The sequence below is a fragment of the Plutella xylostella genome, chromosome 20 (assembly GCF_932276165.1).
Source record: "Plutella xylostella chromosome 20, ilPluXylo3.1, whole genome shotgun sequence".
NCBI lineage: Eukaryota > Metazoa > Arthropoda > Insecta > Lepidoptera > Plutellidae > Plutella > Plutella xylostella.
The window spans coordinates 4,699,670-4,716,104 of record NC_064000.1 but is presented as its reverse complement, the minus strand read 5'-3'; the positions used below and the strand labels follow the sequence as shown (position 1 = coordinate 4,716,104).

At 40.8% G+C, this 16,435-nt stretch overlaps 1 protein-coding gene across 1 annotated transcript; it reads right to left on the bottom strand.

The window, feature by feature from the left end:
* Positions 1-2,885: 2,885 nt before the first annotated feature.
* On the bottom strand, positions 2,886-15,091 carry LOC105385997. The gene is given in 24 exon segments (XM_048628377.1): positions 2,886-3,188; positions 3,563-3,665; positions 3,897-4,006; positions 4,114-4,197; positions 4,323-4,419; positions 4,701-4,833; positions 5,089-5,231; positions 5,330-6,104; positions 6,106-6,232; positions 6,507-6,622; positions 8,777-8,965; positions 9,434-9,595; positions 11,039-11,124; positions 11,344-11,474; positions 11,566-11,717; positions 11,919-12,167; positions 12,257-12,372; positions 12,477-12,702; positions 12,810-13,027; positions 13,131-13,226; positions 13,312-13,393; positions 13,575-13,715; positions 14,250-14,404; positions 14,799-15,091. Coding segments are annotated over 24 exon segments (3,975 nt in total). The 5' UTR covers positions 14,932-15,091; the 3' UTR covers positions 2,886-3,037.
* Between the last annotated feature and the right edge of the window lie 1,344 nt (positions 15,092-16,435).

Below are 16,435 nucleotides of genomic sequence, written 5' to 3'. Positions count from 1 at the left end.
TAATTATGATTTCTGCAACGTCTACTGCATAACTTTATTGTTTGTCATAAATGTGTTATTTATACCATTTTCAAAGGTCCATTTCATAACATGTTGTAGTATCATATTGGCCCTCGTCTTCACTCATCATATTTCCCCCTGATTTTACACCATTTTTACATTGTGTTGGTTGTATCTGTGACATTTTGATGTTTGTATGCATTGTATTTTATAATACTTTTATTCACTGTGTGATTTTATCACTTCTTCAATGTCGATCTGTTAAAGGTGGGGTATGCCTACTCAATTTGAACGATCATATGGGAAAATAATATTAAAACCACCATCGGACATGAGATTTTACTATGGTGAGAAAGCAGAGACCCAAAGGATACAGACAAGAGGTAGTATGATGTTTGGTAAGTGCTGACTGTTAAATATTTTAATAACAACTCGTCATTCGATAGTCTTAACATAGATAAGCTGAAAACTGTTATCGGAAAATTATGGACATAAGAAAAAAAGGAGCTAAATCTGTTTTTTTGGATTATGTTTTTTTATGGAGACTTAATGGGTTTTTTACGGTTACGTAGTTAGGTTTCTGCAGCCGCGATTATCCCCTGTTATTCAAGAAATATTAAATGTGTCTATTGATTAGCCTATTTATTACAATTTAAATTCAAACCTCATGCGACTAGTATTTACTAGTATTCGTGTGTAATATGAAGATGACGTCATTTTAGATGATATAAAAACTTGATCGCTTTTTGTTTGAATACCATAAATGTTTGAAACAAATGACTGCTTTTCTACAAACTTGTATAAAATTCAAGTTCTTTTACAATGCAAAAAAATATGACCTGTAGTGCTAATTCAAACACATCCAGACCCGTTAAATTAAGTTTTAAGTACCTATATTTACTTATTGTAAATTTTAAACATTCTTTAAATATAATGATATATTGGTAATATTCAATCCAGATTTGTTTGGAATAGCCATCTAATTATGATTTTGGTGATAAGTGACTTCCTTATTTAGATAGACATCAAGTTTAACTGCAATTAAGAATATTTTTTATGATTTTATTTGTATTTATCTCTGCCCTGAACATGACTACAATTACAATTTTGGACAGTGTTTTGACTATGTTCACAGTGTCTCGTACTATTCATCCGTAATAAAGCCATCATCTCAGCACTTACGTATGTTTTATTTCTCCACAATTTAACTTAATCTTAGTAAGTAGGTAAAGAGAGCATAACAATTCGGTATTCAAACTAAATAGCTGCATAGGTTGAGACATTTTTGCAATGTAATTATTTATAGATTTGAGATGAAGAATTTGGGATGAATTGATCAGCAGGCTTAATACAGGGTGTGCCTAGTCAACGTCATGCAGGTAGGTGATTCAAATCGTCATTCTAAACAACTTTCTAAAGAATCACCTCATGCAGGCATGACGTTGAGTTACGGGACACCCTGTATATGTTTCTTTAAATTAGGCAAATATAAATTTATGTACAGTTCCCCAAAATTGATAATGCACATAGAAATCTTCGCCATTGTTCGGCAACGGTCGTATTCCCGAGCGTTAGAAAACTATTATGTATTTAGAGTGGTTAAGTGCATTTTCTTCATGAAATTTTAGTAGAATTATGTAATTGGTGCTAAAAGAGATAATTGATTTATCAGTTTTTGTCGAGCCTCAGCCGACGCCTCAGGGAGCGAGGCCAAGACCGACGCTCGGGATCGTATCGGCTCAAAGAATCTCCCTAGCCATACAGCGAGGCAATGCAGCCAGCATTATGGGAACCTTTGAGCCAGGTACGATAAGAGGAGGTCTTTTTGATTAGGTGAAGTATTTTGTTATTTTGCATGTTTATTTGTAAATTAATTTTATGTTGTAATTCTTTAAGTGACATTGTTTTTCTATTTTATTTTAATTCATCGTGTAATCATTGTATTTTGAGCCTAGTAAATCTAATAGCGTATACATTTTAAAATCGATAAAAAAAATGTTGGCTAGGGATGTGCTCGTGAGCGATACAATCAAATCTGTTCAAGAAGACTTTGCATGTATAAAAAAAGTAAAACATTAATTTATCAGTAACGAAATTTGATTCGATAAGTAATTCATAATATTCCATAATATTAAAATTTACTTCGAAAATGTTACAGTAGGTACTTTTCAAGTGTCTTACTGAAGCTGATGTAAAGATGGATGAAAGAAGGTTTCAATAACACAAGGTTTATATTATAAGGAGAAATGGATTTCAAACACAGGTTTATATTAAAATTTTTAAATCTCAGTTCAAAAGTATTTACAGCACTGATTATTTCACATCAATAAACATGTTTACATTAAAATCTCAGTTCAAAAGTATTTACAGCGCTGATCATTCACAATAATATTACAATTACAAACTTGGTCTTTTGGGTGTGGCTTTATTGGCAAAGTGAAGTCTATCAATGTGACGTATATTTTATTCTTAAATGTACCTCATAATATGACATCGTCAAAAATAATTAAAGTTGAAATTAAATTCACATTTGAAAAAAATAACAAGAACGATGTGTAATTGCAGCTCTTTATAATTCCACAAAAGTAATATTGATCTTGACCTTGAGACCCTTGACTGATCGGTGACAGCCACCGACCGCCCAAATTGTTTTCGATTATGTGTCACATGATATTGACTACTATTTCTTTCGAACAAGGATCAAAATGCAAGTGCTTTGTTTAATTCAATGATTCGGGTGTTTCCGGGAATCCGACAGTTTGCGAAGATTTGCATGCGCATTATTAATATGGGAGAACTGTACGACTTACGTAATACTTACTTGCTGTACCTACATTGAACTTTTTTGGTGTTCCGGCAAACAGTAGAATTATTGGACATAGAAATATTGGTATAGGCAGTAAGACAGGTCCCAAAAATATGAAGTTATACTCTTGTAACACTCCTAACAGAATTAGGTATTAACATTCGTCTGGAATGCTGATAATCCATTAAATAAATTCTTCTAAAATCTCCCGGAAACACTTAGGGTAGATGATTAATATCTCTGCGGCGAATGTTCCTGTGAGGTTTCCGATCTAAGAGAGGCAGTGGAGGCGCTGGAGGACCGGATCATGCGAGATATTCGCGACAGAGGCGCCGTGGCCCACGGCTCTAGCGGGCTCCCGGTCTCTTGCACTGGAGACACTCTGCAGGGTAAAGTTATAGTTCTCATTATTCATCACATCACATACACATCTAACAAACAGATAACGCCCGACTTAGGGCCAGTTTTTTGATCCCTAGTTAACTCAACCATTGGTCAGAAATGGCTACCATTAGTTAAAATCCAACAAAATTCGTATGCAGCTGTCATGTTTGACAAGTGACTTGACTAATGGTTAAAGTTGACCACGGATCAAAAAACTCGACCTTAGGGGTTAATTCTCCCGCACTGGCAACACTGAATTATTCACCGGAAGCATAGACTAATTATTAGTCTATGACCGGAAGCATAGACTATCAATGCCGGAAGCGTTCAATACAAGCCGGAAGTCTAGGTTTTGCTCCTTAGAATACTGACCTATTTCGTCTGTTTCTTGCTGTTTTTGGTCGCGGTTTCCGCCGCTCTGGCTTGCTCGTTTGGGATGGGGCTGCACTTTCTACTTCCGCTCCACTTCCTGAACCTATAAAGTTGCAAGATAACGTTATTAGGTACTCTTAAAATTCTGCGTAAATACAGCGTATGTACAGCTGCCTCTTATGGTGCGTACAGACCGGCCAAACGAACGGGATTCGTTGACCTTCGTTTCTGCAATCTGCCCTGTGTTATGTATGATAGGTAAATATCCATCGTTCGGCCGGTCTGTACGCACCATTATGGCGTTATTGGTACATAGTTAGGGTAACTAACTTACCGACAACATACACGGAGTGTTCAATAGGCACTTGCCCCGTGGCGTGCTGTATGCAGAGCGGGCGGGCAGCGCGCATGCGCGAGAGGTCTTCTGGGCATACGTTCAATGTTCTGGAAGACATTTAGGTAGGGTATTAGTAAGGGGTTGAGGTAGACTTTGAGATAGTCGTATTTTTTTTCTATAGGTAATACGTAGGTAATGGTTATAATGGTCTTACGAGTTATTTCCCGAGCTGGGCTGGTCATCCCAGGGAGCATCGCTCTCTACTGCACTGCTCTCTGACGCCACCAAATACATGGACCTGCAAAAACGTACTTATTGAGACTTCCAGTGAATGCTACCTTCGCAAAACTTATTGTCTGCCAGTAGGGCAAGCGGTATATAGGTTACATGAAAGTTGTCATAGCGCAGAAATCGTATAGGTACCTGGCTGGTACGTAAAGGTGCGGCGGCGGCGGAGGCGCGCGACGGGATGCTGACCGCGCCCTTCGCGCCCTGGAGGCCCTGCCTAGGAGCACCGTGTCTGGAACATGGATTACTTTGATATAAAAAGTCTTACGACATATATGTACGTCTGCACTGAATGCTATAGATATTCAATCGTTTATTGCATCCAAAAGTTTTACGGTTTTTCAATAAATGCTACAATTTCCTTCCTTCAAACGCTAAACTGCAGCGCCTGTATGTCATCATCTTCCTAGGAGTGCAACAACACTGCTTTCACCTTCTTCGGCTTCCATCACCCAGCCACTTCCGGCTACTACCTGTTCGAAGTTCAGGGAAGACTCTCTTCCATTATCATACCTGATATAGGGTCGCTGTCACTGTGGTCCTGTCGGTCTCGGCGCCAGCTGTCGGGCGCGGGCGCGTCGGCCGCCACCCCGAACAGCCCCGACATGGCGCCGGCCACCACCTTGCGAGCTGACTTGGCCGCCAGCTGTTGAAGAATATAGGGGGAATTAATAAAAGGTAGGCGGGTTGAAAGGGCGTGAAAAGTAGGCACAACTCCTACCAAATGGCAGTTACCTAGTCGCGAATTCTTATCTTGTATTGGAATGAGTAACTATCTCGAAATCGAGAGCTCCCTCTAGGGATAGATGCATATAGTACCTACTTATAGGTGCAGTGTTTAGTATAATAACTAGTCCTATTTTATAGCTGTTAGTAAATAAGGTTGCGAGAAGGAACTTACGTTAATATTTATATCAATCTCCGGAACGTTCTTCAGATTCGCAGCCTTTTCAGCGAGATCTTTTAGCTGAGATTCCTTAGGGTCCTTGGACTCCGCTAGGATCACCAACTCAAGCAGATAGTCTCTGAAGACTTCTGTACTAACTGAAAATATCGACCAGAAATCATTTTAAAAGTATAAAATTATGGTAAGTAATTTGGTGGAGGCAGCCATAAGTACTGGGCATTCCTTAGGCACCTACCTTGTGGTATAGGAGGTCCTGGCAGTTGCAGTCCTGGGAATATTCCCACAGGTTGTCCAAAACCAGGCTGCGCTCCTGGAATCATCACTCCTTGCCCAAACCCTGGGGCCATCACTTGACCTGCTCCTAGGACTTGCCCTTGGGCTAATTGATTTTGGGCTGCTGACATCATCAGTGGTCCTTGACCAATCCCTCCTGGACCTAATATCTGGCCTTGAGGTAGTGGAGAAGGCATACCCATTAGAGGCCCTTGCCCTGGAGCCATTGATCCGGGTGGCATAACCTGCAAAGTCCCACCAGGTGCGGTTATCTGTCCTTGAATGTTCAATCCAGATGCGACCACCTGTCCAGCTGCAAGTGCCGACTGTCTCTGAGTTATACCGGGTGCTTGTGATCCCTGAATAAGCCCTGCAGTAACGGGCTGCCTGATCGGTACCATCTGCCCAGATACTGCCATTTGTCCTTGTGGCAACCCTGGCACCCCTGTTTGGCCCGACGTGAGGCCGGTGGCCGCCATTTGGCCGAGAACTTGACCGGGGGCGGTCATCTGGCTCGGGACCACCCCTGGAGTCACACCGCCTAGCGGAACCCTGGCTGGCTGTGAGGCTATACCGAGGACTTGCCCAGGGGCCGTTGGTGTTCTGGTTTTCCCGTTGACTAAAAGGTCAGGGGTTGGCAGTTTTTGCATGGGGTCAGTGCCTGAAAAACGGAAACATAATGAAAGGATCGTTATAGAATTTACTAGGCCCTCTTGTAAAGGAAAGTGGCTCTAGTTAGGTACCTCCCAGATTGAGCTGATGCGTGGCAGTCATGACGCCGAGCGAGGAGGAGAGCGCGGAGCCCACCCCCGGCACCGTGTCGCCAGTCTGACTGCCGATCACACAATCGGGCGGCGGGATTTTCCTGTTGAGCATATTTTATTTAATAGGTAATTAGTTAGTTAGGTTATCCAATGTCATTGTTTTTTTTTTCGCGAGCCCTAATCAATCTGGTCTTTGAAAAACCGCAAGAAAACTGACTGACTGAAAGACTGTTGATGTTGACTGACATTGATAAGTACTTAGGTACTTCATTCTTCCTGTTCTCCTAGCTTGTTGATGCTACATTAAATCTTATTAGCGTGCCTATTGCCCCTACCTACAGCAATTGGTAGTATAGCAATAGTGGAGCTACTCACGGTAGTGGGTTCTTGGTGGGGCTGGAGATGGACACGCGGCCCCACATGAGGCGGCGCAGATCCTCGCCCGAGATGCCGCGCTTGCGCAGCTCCGATATCGTCACTTTACCCACGCGCTGGAACAGACATGCAGTAAACAGTATTAGTTAGCAGAATATATCGTTGACGTCTGACGACCGTTGGGGCGATTCCCGAACGAAGCAAACACAGATATTTAAGGCCGGTACCGGACAGGCAGGCGGCTTGCTTAGCGCCTAGACGTAAGCGTGCCATCTAGTGAGTAGCTTAGTAAAACAAACGTTATAACATATTTAGGACCGTCTTCACTGATTCACGCTAAGCGACCATATAGTTAGCAAGGCGCGCTAATAAAACCCATGCCACACATAAATTTACTTTTATACAAAAATTATCCATTGCAGTGTCTTATACGAGGAATATAGTTAAAAGATCACTTCATAAGTGGCTTTTAAATAAAACATATGATGAGCAGTGGCGGCTGCACCTCAAGTGCGCCCGTGCAACGCACTACCATTTAAAAACCTTCTAAATATGTACCTTCCTTCTTCCTATACCATACTAGGTACGTCTAAAAAAACTTCACAAAAAATACCAATATAACAACCGTAATACCTACCCTAAACAGAAATTACATAAATCTGATTATCGTTACGAGTTAAAATAAACCGAGCCGGCCTATTTTGATTTCTACTGCGAAAGAATTAGATCTTATTTTTGCTTGAACAAAAACGGCCTCGTGCGCTCGGATTGTCGCACGGAGCGAGCTCCTACATTAGTATGAAACAGGATGGAAATTGCCCGGCGCGTGAGACGGAAGATGCTCAGTACAAACTGTATGCAGTTCTAGGATAAATTCGTGCGCCGCACGCGACCGGACATTGCCGAAAGAATACGAATGACGCCACGGGAATCGGGAGGCGCGGGCGGCGGCCTTGACCGGTGCAGTGGCGGTGACCTACGAACGATACACTACAGTTGTCATGTCATTCGCGCGCGAATACGTAATTAATTTATTTGTTACTCTAATTACTTATTAACTAAGAAAGTAGTAAAGATTTCGTGAGTGTGTATGTGTGTGTGAGTGAAAATAAGTGCAAAATACAATATTGACTTCATAAAAGGCAATATTTAGGACATTTCAAAATAGACTGGACATTAACCCCCTTATTCATAGAAAAGTTACAATACGTTTTAACTAATAAACTGTTTTGTCCCTCTCTGTCAAAGAACAAATTGTACTTGGTCGGAGAGGGACAAAACAGTTTATTTGTTAAAACGTTCTGTAACTTCTCTATGAATAAGGGGGTAAATCTGCTGGGCCGCCTCGGCCTTTTCTCATCTTAAAACAGGAGTGCAAAACAGAAAATAAAACTTATAAGTACTTATACCTGAATTTTCAAAAGTGAAATGTGCAATAAAAAGAAATTGTTATGTGGATGTGAGAGAATAAATGCTTTATTTTGCTTTCCGTGTGTTGTTTTCGTTTCGGCAAAGAAGCAATTTCGCGTCAAAAAAAGAATAAGGTATAATATACTTATATTTTTTTTCACTTCTAATTGTAATAATCTATTTTTCATGCAAAATTTACTAAACCCATAAAGTGCACCACCGGGTATCTGAGGCACCAGCCGCCACTGATGATGAGACTGAGGACTTGTTGGTTGTTGTTACATAATACATAAACATAAACTCAAATAGTAGAATCGTATATTAATATCTGCTTTGATAAAGTAATAATATTATTAATCTTTGTTCTTTTTCTTCAAATTAATTTTTACCATTATGTCGTTATGATATTCATGAGGCTTTTATAAATTTCAAAACTTATCATCTAATATAATCAAGTGATACTAGCTCACATAATATAGGTATTTATTGTCAACACTTCATGTAACCTGACTGGACTAAAAACATATTTCCTCCTATAGTACAGGCTAGACCTAGTTTAGGTGGAATAAAAATTGTATCCAACATATTCTAATCTACACGTACCTACTTTACTTAAGTCTTAAATTGTGTACCTATCAGCGTTTCATAAAAAATTGTAGTAAGTACCTGCCTATAGATTTCTAATTGTTTTAAATTATGTTAATAACGCAGTAAATGTAAACTAACATAATTATGTGTAATATGTGTTGCATGTGTTTTTTTAAATAAATAAATTTTGAAATTTGAAATTTTGAAATACGCTCAGAAAATAACATCCACAAAGTCAATACCTAAATTAAACTAATAATTCTCATTATCACCTTCCAATTAGTAAGTGCGCCCTTCCTCTGCTTAGCCCTGGTCTTGGCCTTGGACTTGATGACCATGACGGCTCGCTGCTCGTAGCGGGGGTCGTCGGAGGGGCCCAGCCCTATGGAGTACTCCTGTAGGTACCTGTGAGCGTCCTCTTGCGCCACTGAACGCTCCAGGGACACCACTATCTTCGCCCACTGGGGAACAAAGATGTGAGTGTTGTAGTTAATTAGGACTTATAAGTACTATTAAGTTGTCTTCCTTACACTATCATTATGTAGGGTGTGTTATTTAAGTAGTTAAGTATTTTAGATTAGGGAAGGTCACTATAAATATCATAAATTTCCACCTATGTTGTGGTTAGTGACCTATGGCACCCCAGATGTGCAGGGAGTATTTTCACTAACTTCTGCACTCTTCCTATTAGTTACTGCTGTATTTACTTTTTAATATCCAGCTCGCTTTCAACGCTTCGGCGGCACGTTTGGACAGAACGCCCATAGGAGCGCCTTCCATTTTGTGGCCACTATTCAAAGGCAAAATATTGCCAGGCACTCTGACCATGACACTATACTTATATGAGGATACGACTGTACCTACCTATCATGACTTCAGGAACGTGGAATTTCAGATGCCTTCACAACTGAAACAACCCACCACCTCACCTGTTTGACCCACTCCTTCTCCGACTGCTCGATGACGTGCGCGTACGTGTTGCCCATCATGGCGATCAGCATGTTGAGCAGCAGGATGGGCACGAACACCATGAACACGGCGAACACCGTCTTGGACAGGTTCGGGTACGTCGTCAGCCCGAGGTCCGTGTACTGGGAGGGGGATTGTGGAAATTTTAAAAAAATCATTCCGTCAAAATTTTTCTGCATTTTTAGTTTTTTATCACTTTGGCTTGATGAGGATTAGTTACGATTACGGGCTGATGATTAAGGTAGGTAGAATGAAGAGTTAGTAGAGACGGAAAAGGTCACATAAACTCAAAATTTTACGTAACTAAGTAGGTAGGGTAGTTAAGTCCCTAAGAAGTTAAGATATTTGAAATTGTACTTGACTCCAAGCAAATTACATTCAGTGGGAACTATTTGTGGCTGGCACGGCTCAACTCACACGGCTCACACCTACCTACCTGACTCATACCGCCGCGCCGAGATGTAGGTAGTTAAGTACTTACGACAATTTGTTTAAGGGTTCCGCTCATCTGGCATAATCTTTATTGACCAAAACTCATTTCGCATAACTCGTATGGTCTAAACTTTTTTGGCCGAACCATCACTTTGCCAAGACTTATGTGGCATAAGGCTCGTTTCGTCTAAAACTCATTAGGCACAATCTTAAAACACCTAAGTTTCGTTTGCTCAAATTTATGTTCGTCTATACCTATGTATAATCTTGTTTCTCCTATTGTTATCTTAATAAATAATATATTAAGTATGTAGTAAATGTACAAATTGTGGTATTTTTCTCCTATATCCCGAAAATCACCATATTGTATGATCAAAAAATCGAAAGTTAACGACCAATATAATTATTACAAACCCCATGAGATCGAAACCTAAAAATAGGTGCGACGACGAGCAAAGCGAGGAGGAGCGTGTTAGGTGCACATGTTCATCAAAACCAAAGCGGAGCGCAGCGAAGCGGAGCGGAGCGTTTTCCAAACAGCGGAAACAATACATGGCACCAGTTTGCGCTATGTAGGGAGACGCTCCGTCAAAGTTAAAGCCAAACGAATATTATTACTTTGTATAAACCTATGCCATAGCATTATTAGGCTATTCAAGTTTTGGCCATACCATTATTAGGCTAAACAATGTTATGCGAAATAACTTTTTACTAAACGAGATTTATGCCATAGGATTTTCGGCGTAACGAGACTTTGACCAAACGTTACTATGCAATACGAGATTAGGCAAAAAAATCTTATGCCAAAAAAGGTAGAACCTTTGTTTAAACATCACACATGACATAGTGTACAAACATAGTTAGGTACTCCCACCTCCCACATAACAAGACTCTCACACACAAAACCTGAACAAAAATACGCAACAGTAAGAAGTTGTAAGAACCGATAGCACCTCTTCGGACAGACAGATAACAAGAACTTACCACTAGCACCGACGTCTAAAAATTCAAAATTAGAAATTTTTAAAAATAAAACAAAAGAAAATAAAATATAGGTAAGTACCTAGGTATAATTAGTAAGTAGTTAACTAGTTACTAGTAGATAATTTAATTAGGTGTAGAAATGCACTTACACTGTAATCTCCCAAAGTTATTTGAAACAATGCCATCCAAGTGCTGGGGTAACTGGAGAATAGGGTTCCTTGCACGTTTGGAAAACCTAAAACAACATTTTGCATCATAAAATATTTGTTGGAAGACAACTGACAACCTAAGATGGAAGAGAATAACTAGTTAAGTTCTAAGATTATAATTATGACCAGTATTAGTTAAGTACTTAGGTATTTACCTACTACTTAAAAAGTACATAGATACTTAGGTACTTAAACTAAATATATACCTACATTCATTACCTACGCTTTGAAGTGACCAAACAAACCTTTGTAAAGAAAGAAGAAAGACTGCGAGAACCCAAACAGAATGATGCAGTAGATGATGCCAAATGTGAACATGTCTCCGGTGATCATACTGTAGATCATAGTTACGAACGGTCCCGTCAATTTAACAGCTCTGAAAATTTCATTCATCATTAGATTCCTGCCTATTGAAAACGAAGCAAGTTACTTAATTCAAGAATCCTAGGTGTATTTACAAAACTCACCCAGCAAAAAACATGAGCAAAAACCAGGATCCGGGCAGAACGAAAATCAAAATGGCTTCTTCTAGATTGGTCTGGAGGCTCAACCGCGCTGGGATGCAGGCCAGGAGCAGCAGGTTCGAAGCCAGGAAGATGAACTTTGCCGGCTCATGGATCTGACAAAACGAAACCATGGTTAAAGCACCTACCATGCAGCGCCTGTGGAAGGTTAACTTAGTGCGTACGTAATGAGGCAAAGAAAACTGACCCCAGAGTGACATATAGGTATTATGCTTATTGCATACTGTAGTAAACTACCTCTACCTAATGTAGTTAGCTAAGTAGTTAAGTATAAATAAAGTTTTTCAGACACTTACAAGCTGCTTAAAATACGCCACAAGCCCTTGATTCTTCAACTCATCCCCTTGCTGTAGTATGATGTAGCACAGAGTGCTGACAATAGTGCCAAGCTCGCAAGACAATCGCACCCCACTTCTGACGTCATCTACTTCTAAACCCCAGTTGGGGTGAGTGTCAGCCTCGATGCTACTGTGGCGAAGATACACGGAAATGGACAAGAGGAACAGATGCAGCATCAGGATCATTAGCCGTTTCAGGAACTTGTTCTGGAATTAGACAGGTGTAATAGTATGGCCGTAGGTAGTGTTAAACAGTAATAATAATTCGTTAGAGAATTTTATTAGCTCTTACTTACTCTGGCAAAAGTTTTCCATTTCTCTTCTAGCAATCGCTGGATTATACCCCCGTCTAACATGTTCAAATGCTCCTGCTTAGTCCCGTTGAGAATTATAAACAATGCTGAGTTCCAGTCTGAAAAAAAATGTAAGTAGAGGAAAGTAGGGAAGTAGTTACCCATTTGGAAAAGTTATAATATAAAGGCCACTTATTGTTTCCTACATTTAAAATATTCTTACTGGTCCTTCCATCAGGCAGTAGTGTGTCCAAAGCATTCAAAGGATAAGCTGAGCAGGTGATGTTGGAGTATCTCCAGAACTCTTTAGCAGACAGCTCCAACATTTCTCTGAAGACCGAAGCCCGACCCAGCTGGCAGGCCAGGGTTAGCGGTGTGAAGCCAGCCTTGTTCATGCGACCATTACTCGCTGGCATTTTGGGATGGCGAAGAGCATAACCGAACATATCCTAGAAGAATTAATAAGTATAAGTACTTAAATCTGAGGTCTATGTGATAGCTATCTACTTATGGCTTTCTCTACCCCATCAATTTGTAAGAATGTAAAGTAACATACCAGTTTGTCGCAAACGACCACCATATGCAAAATCATGTTTCCAAAAGAGTCCTGGGAATCCGGGTCTGCCGTGGAGTCGAGGAGGAGGTTGTATACCGCCTCGTTCGCACAGCACGCTGCCCAGGCCAAGGGGTACTCTCCTAGATATGCCAGACCTTCGTAGTTGGTGCTCCTGGCCGGTGGGTTGCACTGCTGGTCTCGGGGAAGGAAGAAACTACCTGGAAAAAGTTTATTTTCCATTCAGAAGTGTGATGAATGTGTTCCTCAAACAGCAAAGGTAAATGTTATGCTAACACTAGCATAACATTTACCTTCACTCACCTATAGCTCGTTGGTTGACATCAGCCCCACATTCAACCAAGTCCTGGACTAGTTCATTGTTGCTGTAAGCTATTGCTAGATGCAGAGAACTTGCGCCTATAAAAAACAATAGAATAGAGAAAATTTGAGGAATCTTGCCTATAGAATAGGTACCTAGCTATGTTTCAGATCCATAACTTACCTAGATACTCTTCTCCTTCCACAACATCCAATGACAATTTCGGGTAGCATTTCACTAATGTTCTGGCCAATCTGGTGTGTATCTGGGGACGTAAAAGTGCACTGTTGAATACTTCAGCTGCTACGATAGCTCATGGATCATGGATCCCTTTCATTTGGTTGTTAAAGATTGGTCATAGGCCATATCTCATGGCCCATTACAATAGGAGCTTCTTGGGAACCAGTGGACAGTTTTGACTGATAATTGGGCATAATTTGATTTACCTTAGTGTCACAGATGATGAGGACGTGTAACAGGGACTCTCCCAGAGCCCCTCGGTAGCACATCTGCCAGCATGCCATGTGGTCCTCCCACTTCGCCAGAGGATCGTACGGAGACAGCGACGCCTCTATTGGAAGCACCACCTATGGGGAAGAAAAGTTGTGTTTACAGTTTTACACATTGTATCATTACAGAAGAAAAAATGGGCAAACCATTTAGTTTCCTCAGCCCTATTATAAGGGAGGTTTCGCAGTACTATATGCGGAGCGGTGCCTTTGTCAAATGGTGGTAGAAAAATAAATACTTATTATAAATAACTATCAATAAATAGATAATTTTAAGATTGTAAAATTTTACGTCGAATAAACAATATTTCAATTTCATTTTTGTTCACTCTTTATCAACCACCCTTGCAGAAATACTTTGCCAGCTTTGGGAAGTGCTCTTCGGACACACATTATTTATACCACCCAGATTCTTTATTCCCTCGCGAAGTAAAAGGCCAGCAGACCTAGCACTTCAACTGGAGTAACCCTCTATACTGACGAAAAACGAACGAACGAGAGCTTTCGTGGCTCAACTATGCAAGCTAAGCTACTAAACGAACTTAGTTTAGCCGGCGGTAGACGTTCGGCTATAAAGTGACCCCACTGTTACATGTCCATATTGCCCATTACCTGCTCCTGGTCCCTAAACTTCCAGCGCAGATACTCGGCGCGGTTGATGACGCGGCCGCGCCCCCCCGCGTACATGTAGGCCGCGAACTGCTCCCGGATCAGCTTCTCCGCCGCCACCATGCCGCCCTTCGCGTACGCCTCCAGTAGGAGACCTCCTGGGGACCAGCAAGGATGTTTGGAGTATGTGAGTACAGTTAAGGTCGGCGAAACCTGACTACCTACTTACTGACCCAGTTAGCACACTGAGAGCGGTCAGGTTTCTTTGCCCCAGATTGTGCCCCAGGTGTCTTTGTCCAGATGACTGTATTTAGTTAACTCTACTAGTGATGATTGCACGGTAAAAGTTATGTTGCTTGAATAGATAGGTTAGGTATCTAACAGATTAATGTATGGAGATATTTTTTCATCCAACTAAATCACAAACTTTGTTCGTCTGACTCTGACCCCCCTTTTGGATAAGTATAATATCTAAAGACTTCCACTGTATCCTGCATCGCTTGCCTAATAGGCACTAATGCATGGTAACTACGATTAGTAACCCAAATTTACCTTTCTTATAATCAGCAAGTTTGTAGAGCACGGTATTGTCCTCACTAGAGGCCTGAGAGATGACCCGGTCGAGCACCGAACCTGCAGCCTGCACGCCATTGGACGACAGTAACTTACGGCAAGACGCGCCCATCACTGAAAAAAACACATTACAAATTTTCAACCTCTTTTTGAATCATAGTAAAAAATATGTAAGTACTTACTTTAATTAGGTTAGGTAGCCAGCTAGCCAGTAGATCGTCAAATTCTTGACTCACCTGTGCTGAAAACTGATCAGTGATCGTGATCACATAGCTGTTTTATATCGTCATTCTTCATCATCATATTGGTACTAATTGGTAGAGTTCCCACTTTAGTACATATTGCTATTACTTACTTAGTTACCTACTTAATAATGATCTTAGAAATCTAATAAGTACTTAAGTAGGTATCTTTAATGAACACACAGTGCACACTTTTACACAAACTAACACGGTAACTGTTTAGTTAATTGTATTGAAATATTGAAATTAAATCTTGTACTTTTATCTCTAAAGTGCGAAATTAAACCTGGTTGTAGCGTTATATGTAATAATAACAATAACAAAAGAATAAAATTACGACTCTAACGAAGTAAGTACCTACGCGCGAATAAACAAAATCAGTTCAGTTGCCATGACAACGGTAACGTTTCCTACTATTATTTTACTCGAATAGAGTAGTAGGTATTTATAACCTACCTACAGTATGTACCTAGTAACTGCCTAATAACATGCATTTACTTTAAAAGTGATACTGAACTTTGGTGATCATGTAAGTAACTATACATAAATAACACCTAGATGTTATTAACGTAAGTACATACATAGGTAGTTAGTTCGTTACTTAGTGCTTGCTTATACATCCATCACACGAAGGCTGTCCGCGTGTCCGCCTACACCATCTGTTTGACATCTGCTATACATGCTCCAGAGCGTGAGCGTTATTTTACTTAGGCCTTGGTCTCCTATTTACGCCGTAGGTCGCGTCCAGCGTCACGCCGTAGGCCGCGTCACGATGCTCACTATAGAAATGTACTGATGCGGTCTCCCTCACACGCCGACGTTTGGCGCGTAGATGTATGAGCATCGCGACGCGGCCTACGGCGGTGACACTTGACGCGACCAACGGAGTAAATAGGAGACCCGGGCCTTATGCAGCTTCTTTACTGTACAAAGTGTGCGCTGTGCCTAACTTTGAAACTGAAAAACATGTGGTTTTCACAACTAGGTCGCCGGTCGGGGGGTCGGCCTTTTTAGCTTCATTCATCTAGAATTCTAGATAATACATAGATACAGTAATACCGACTTACCGACATACCATACCATAATATCGATATCGCTATCGATTGATCTTGTTATGCATAAGTGAAAACTAGCATCGTAGCTTTCGTAGCACCTAGATCTAAGTACTTACCTAATATTTATTACAGTTTCTAACAAAGAATGTCTTGGTTTTATATCAAACGATTATGAAGGTAGATTGTATTTTTCGGAGAATGACGTGTACATACATTCTATTCCCCCGCCCGCCCCACTCCCCTGTATTTCAATACGTGACTATAGCGTCGCACGTCTGAGGGGTAAGTATTTCAGATCATAGGAATTAAATACCTTCGA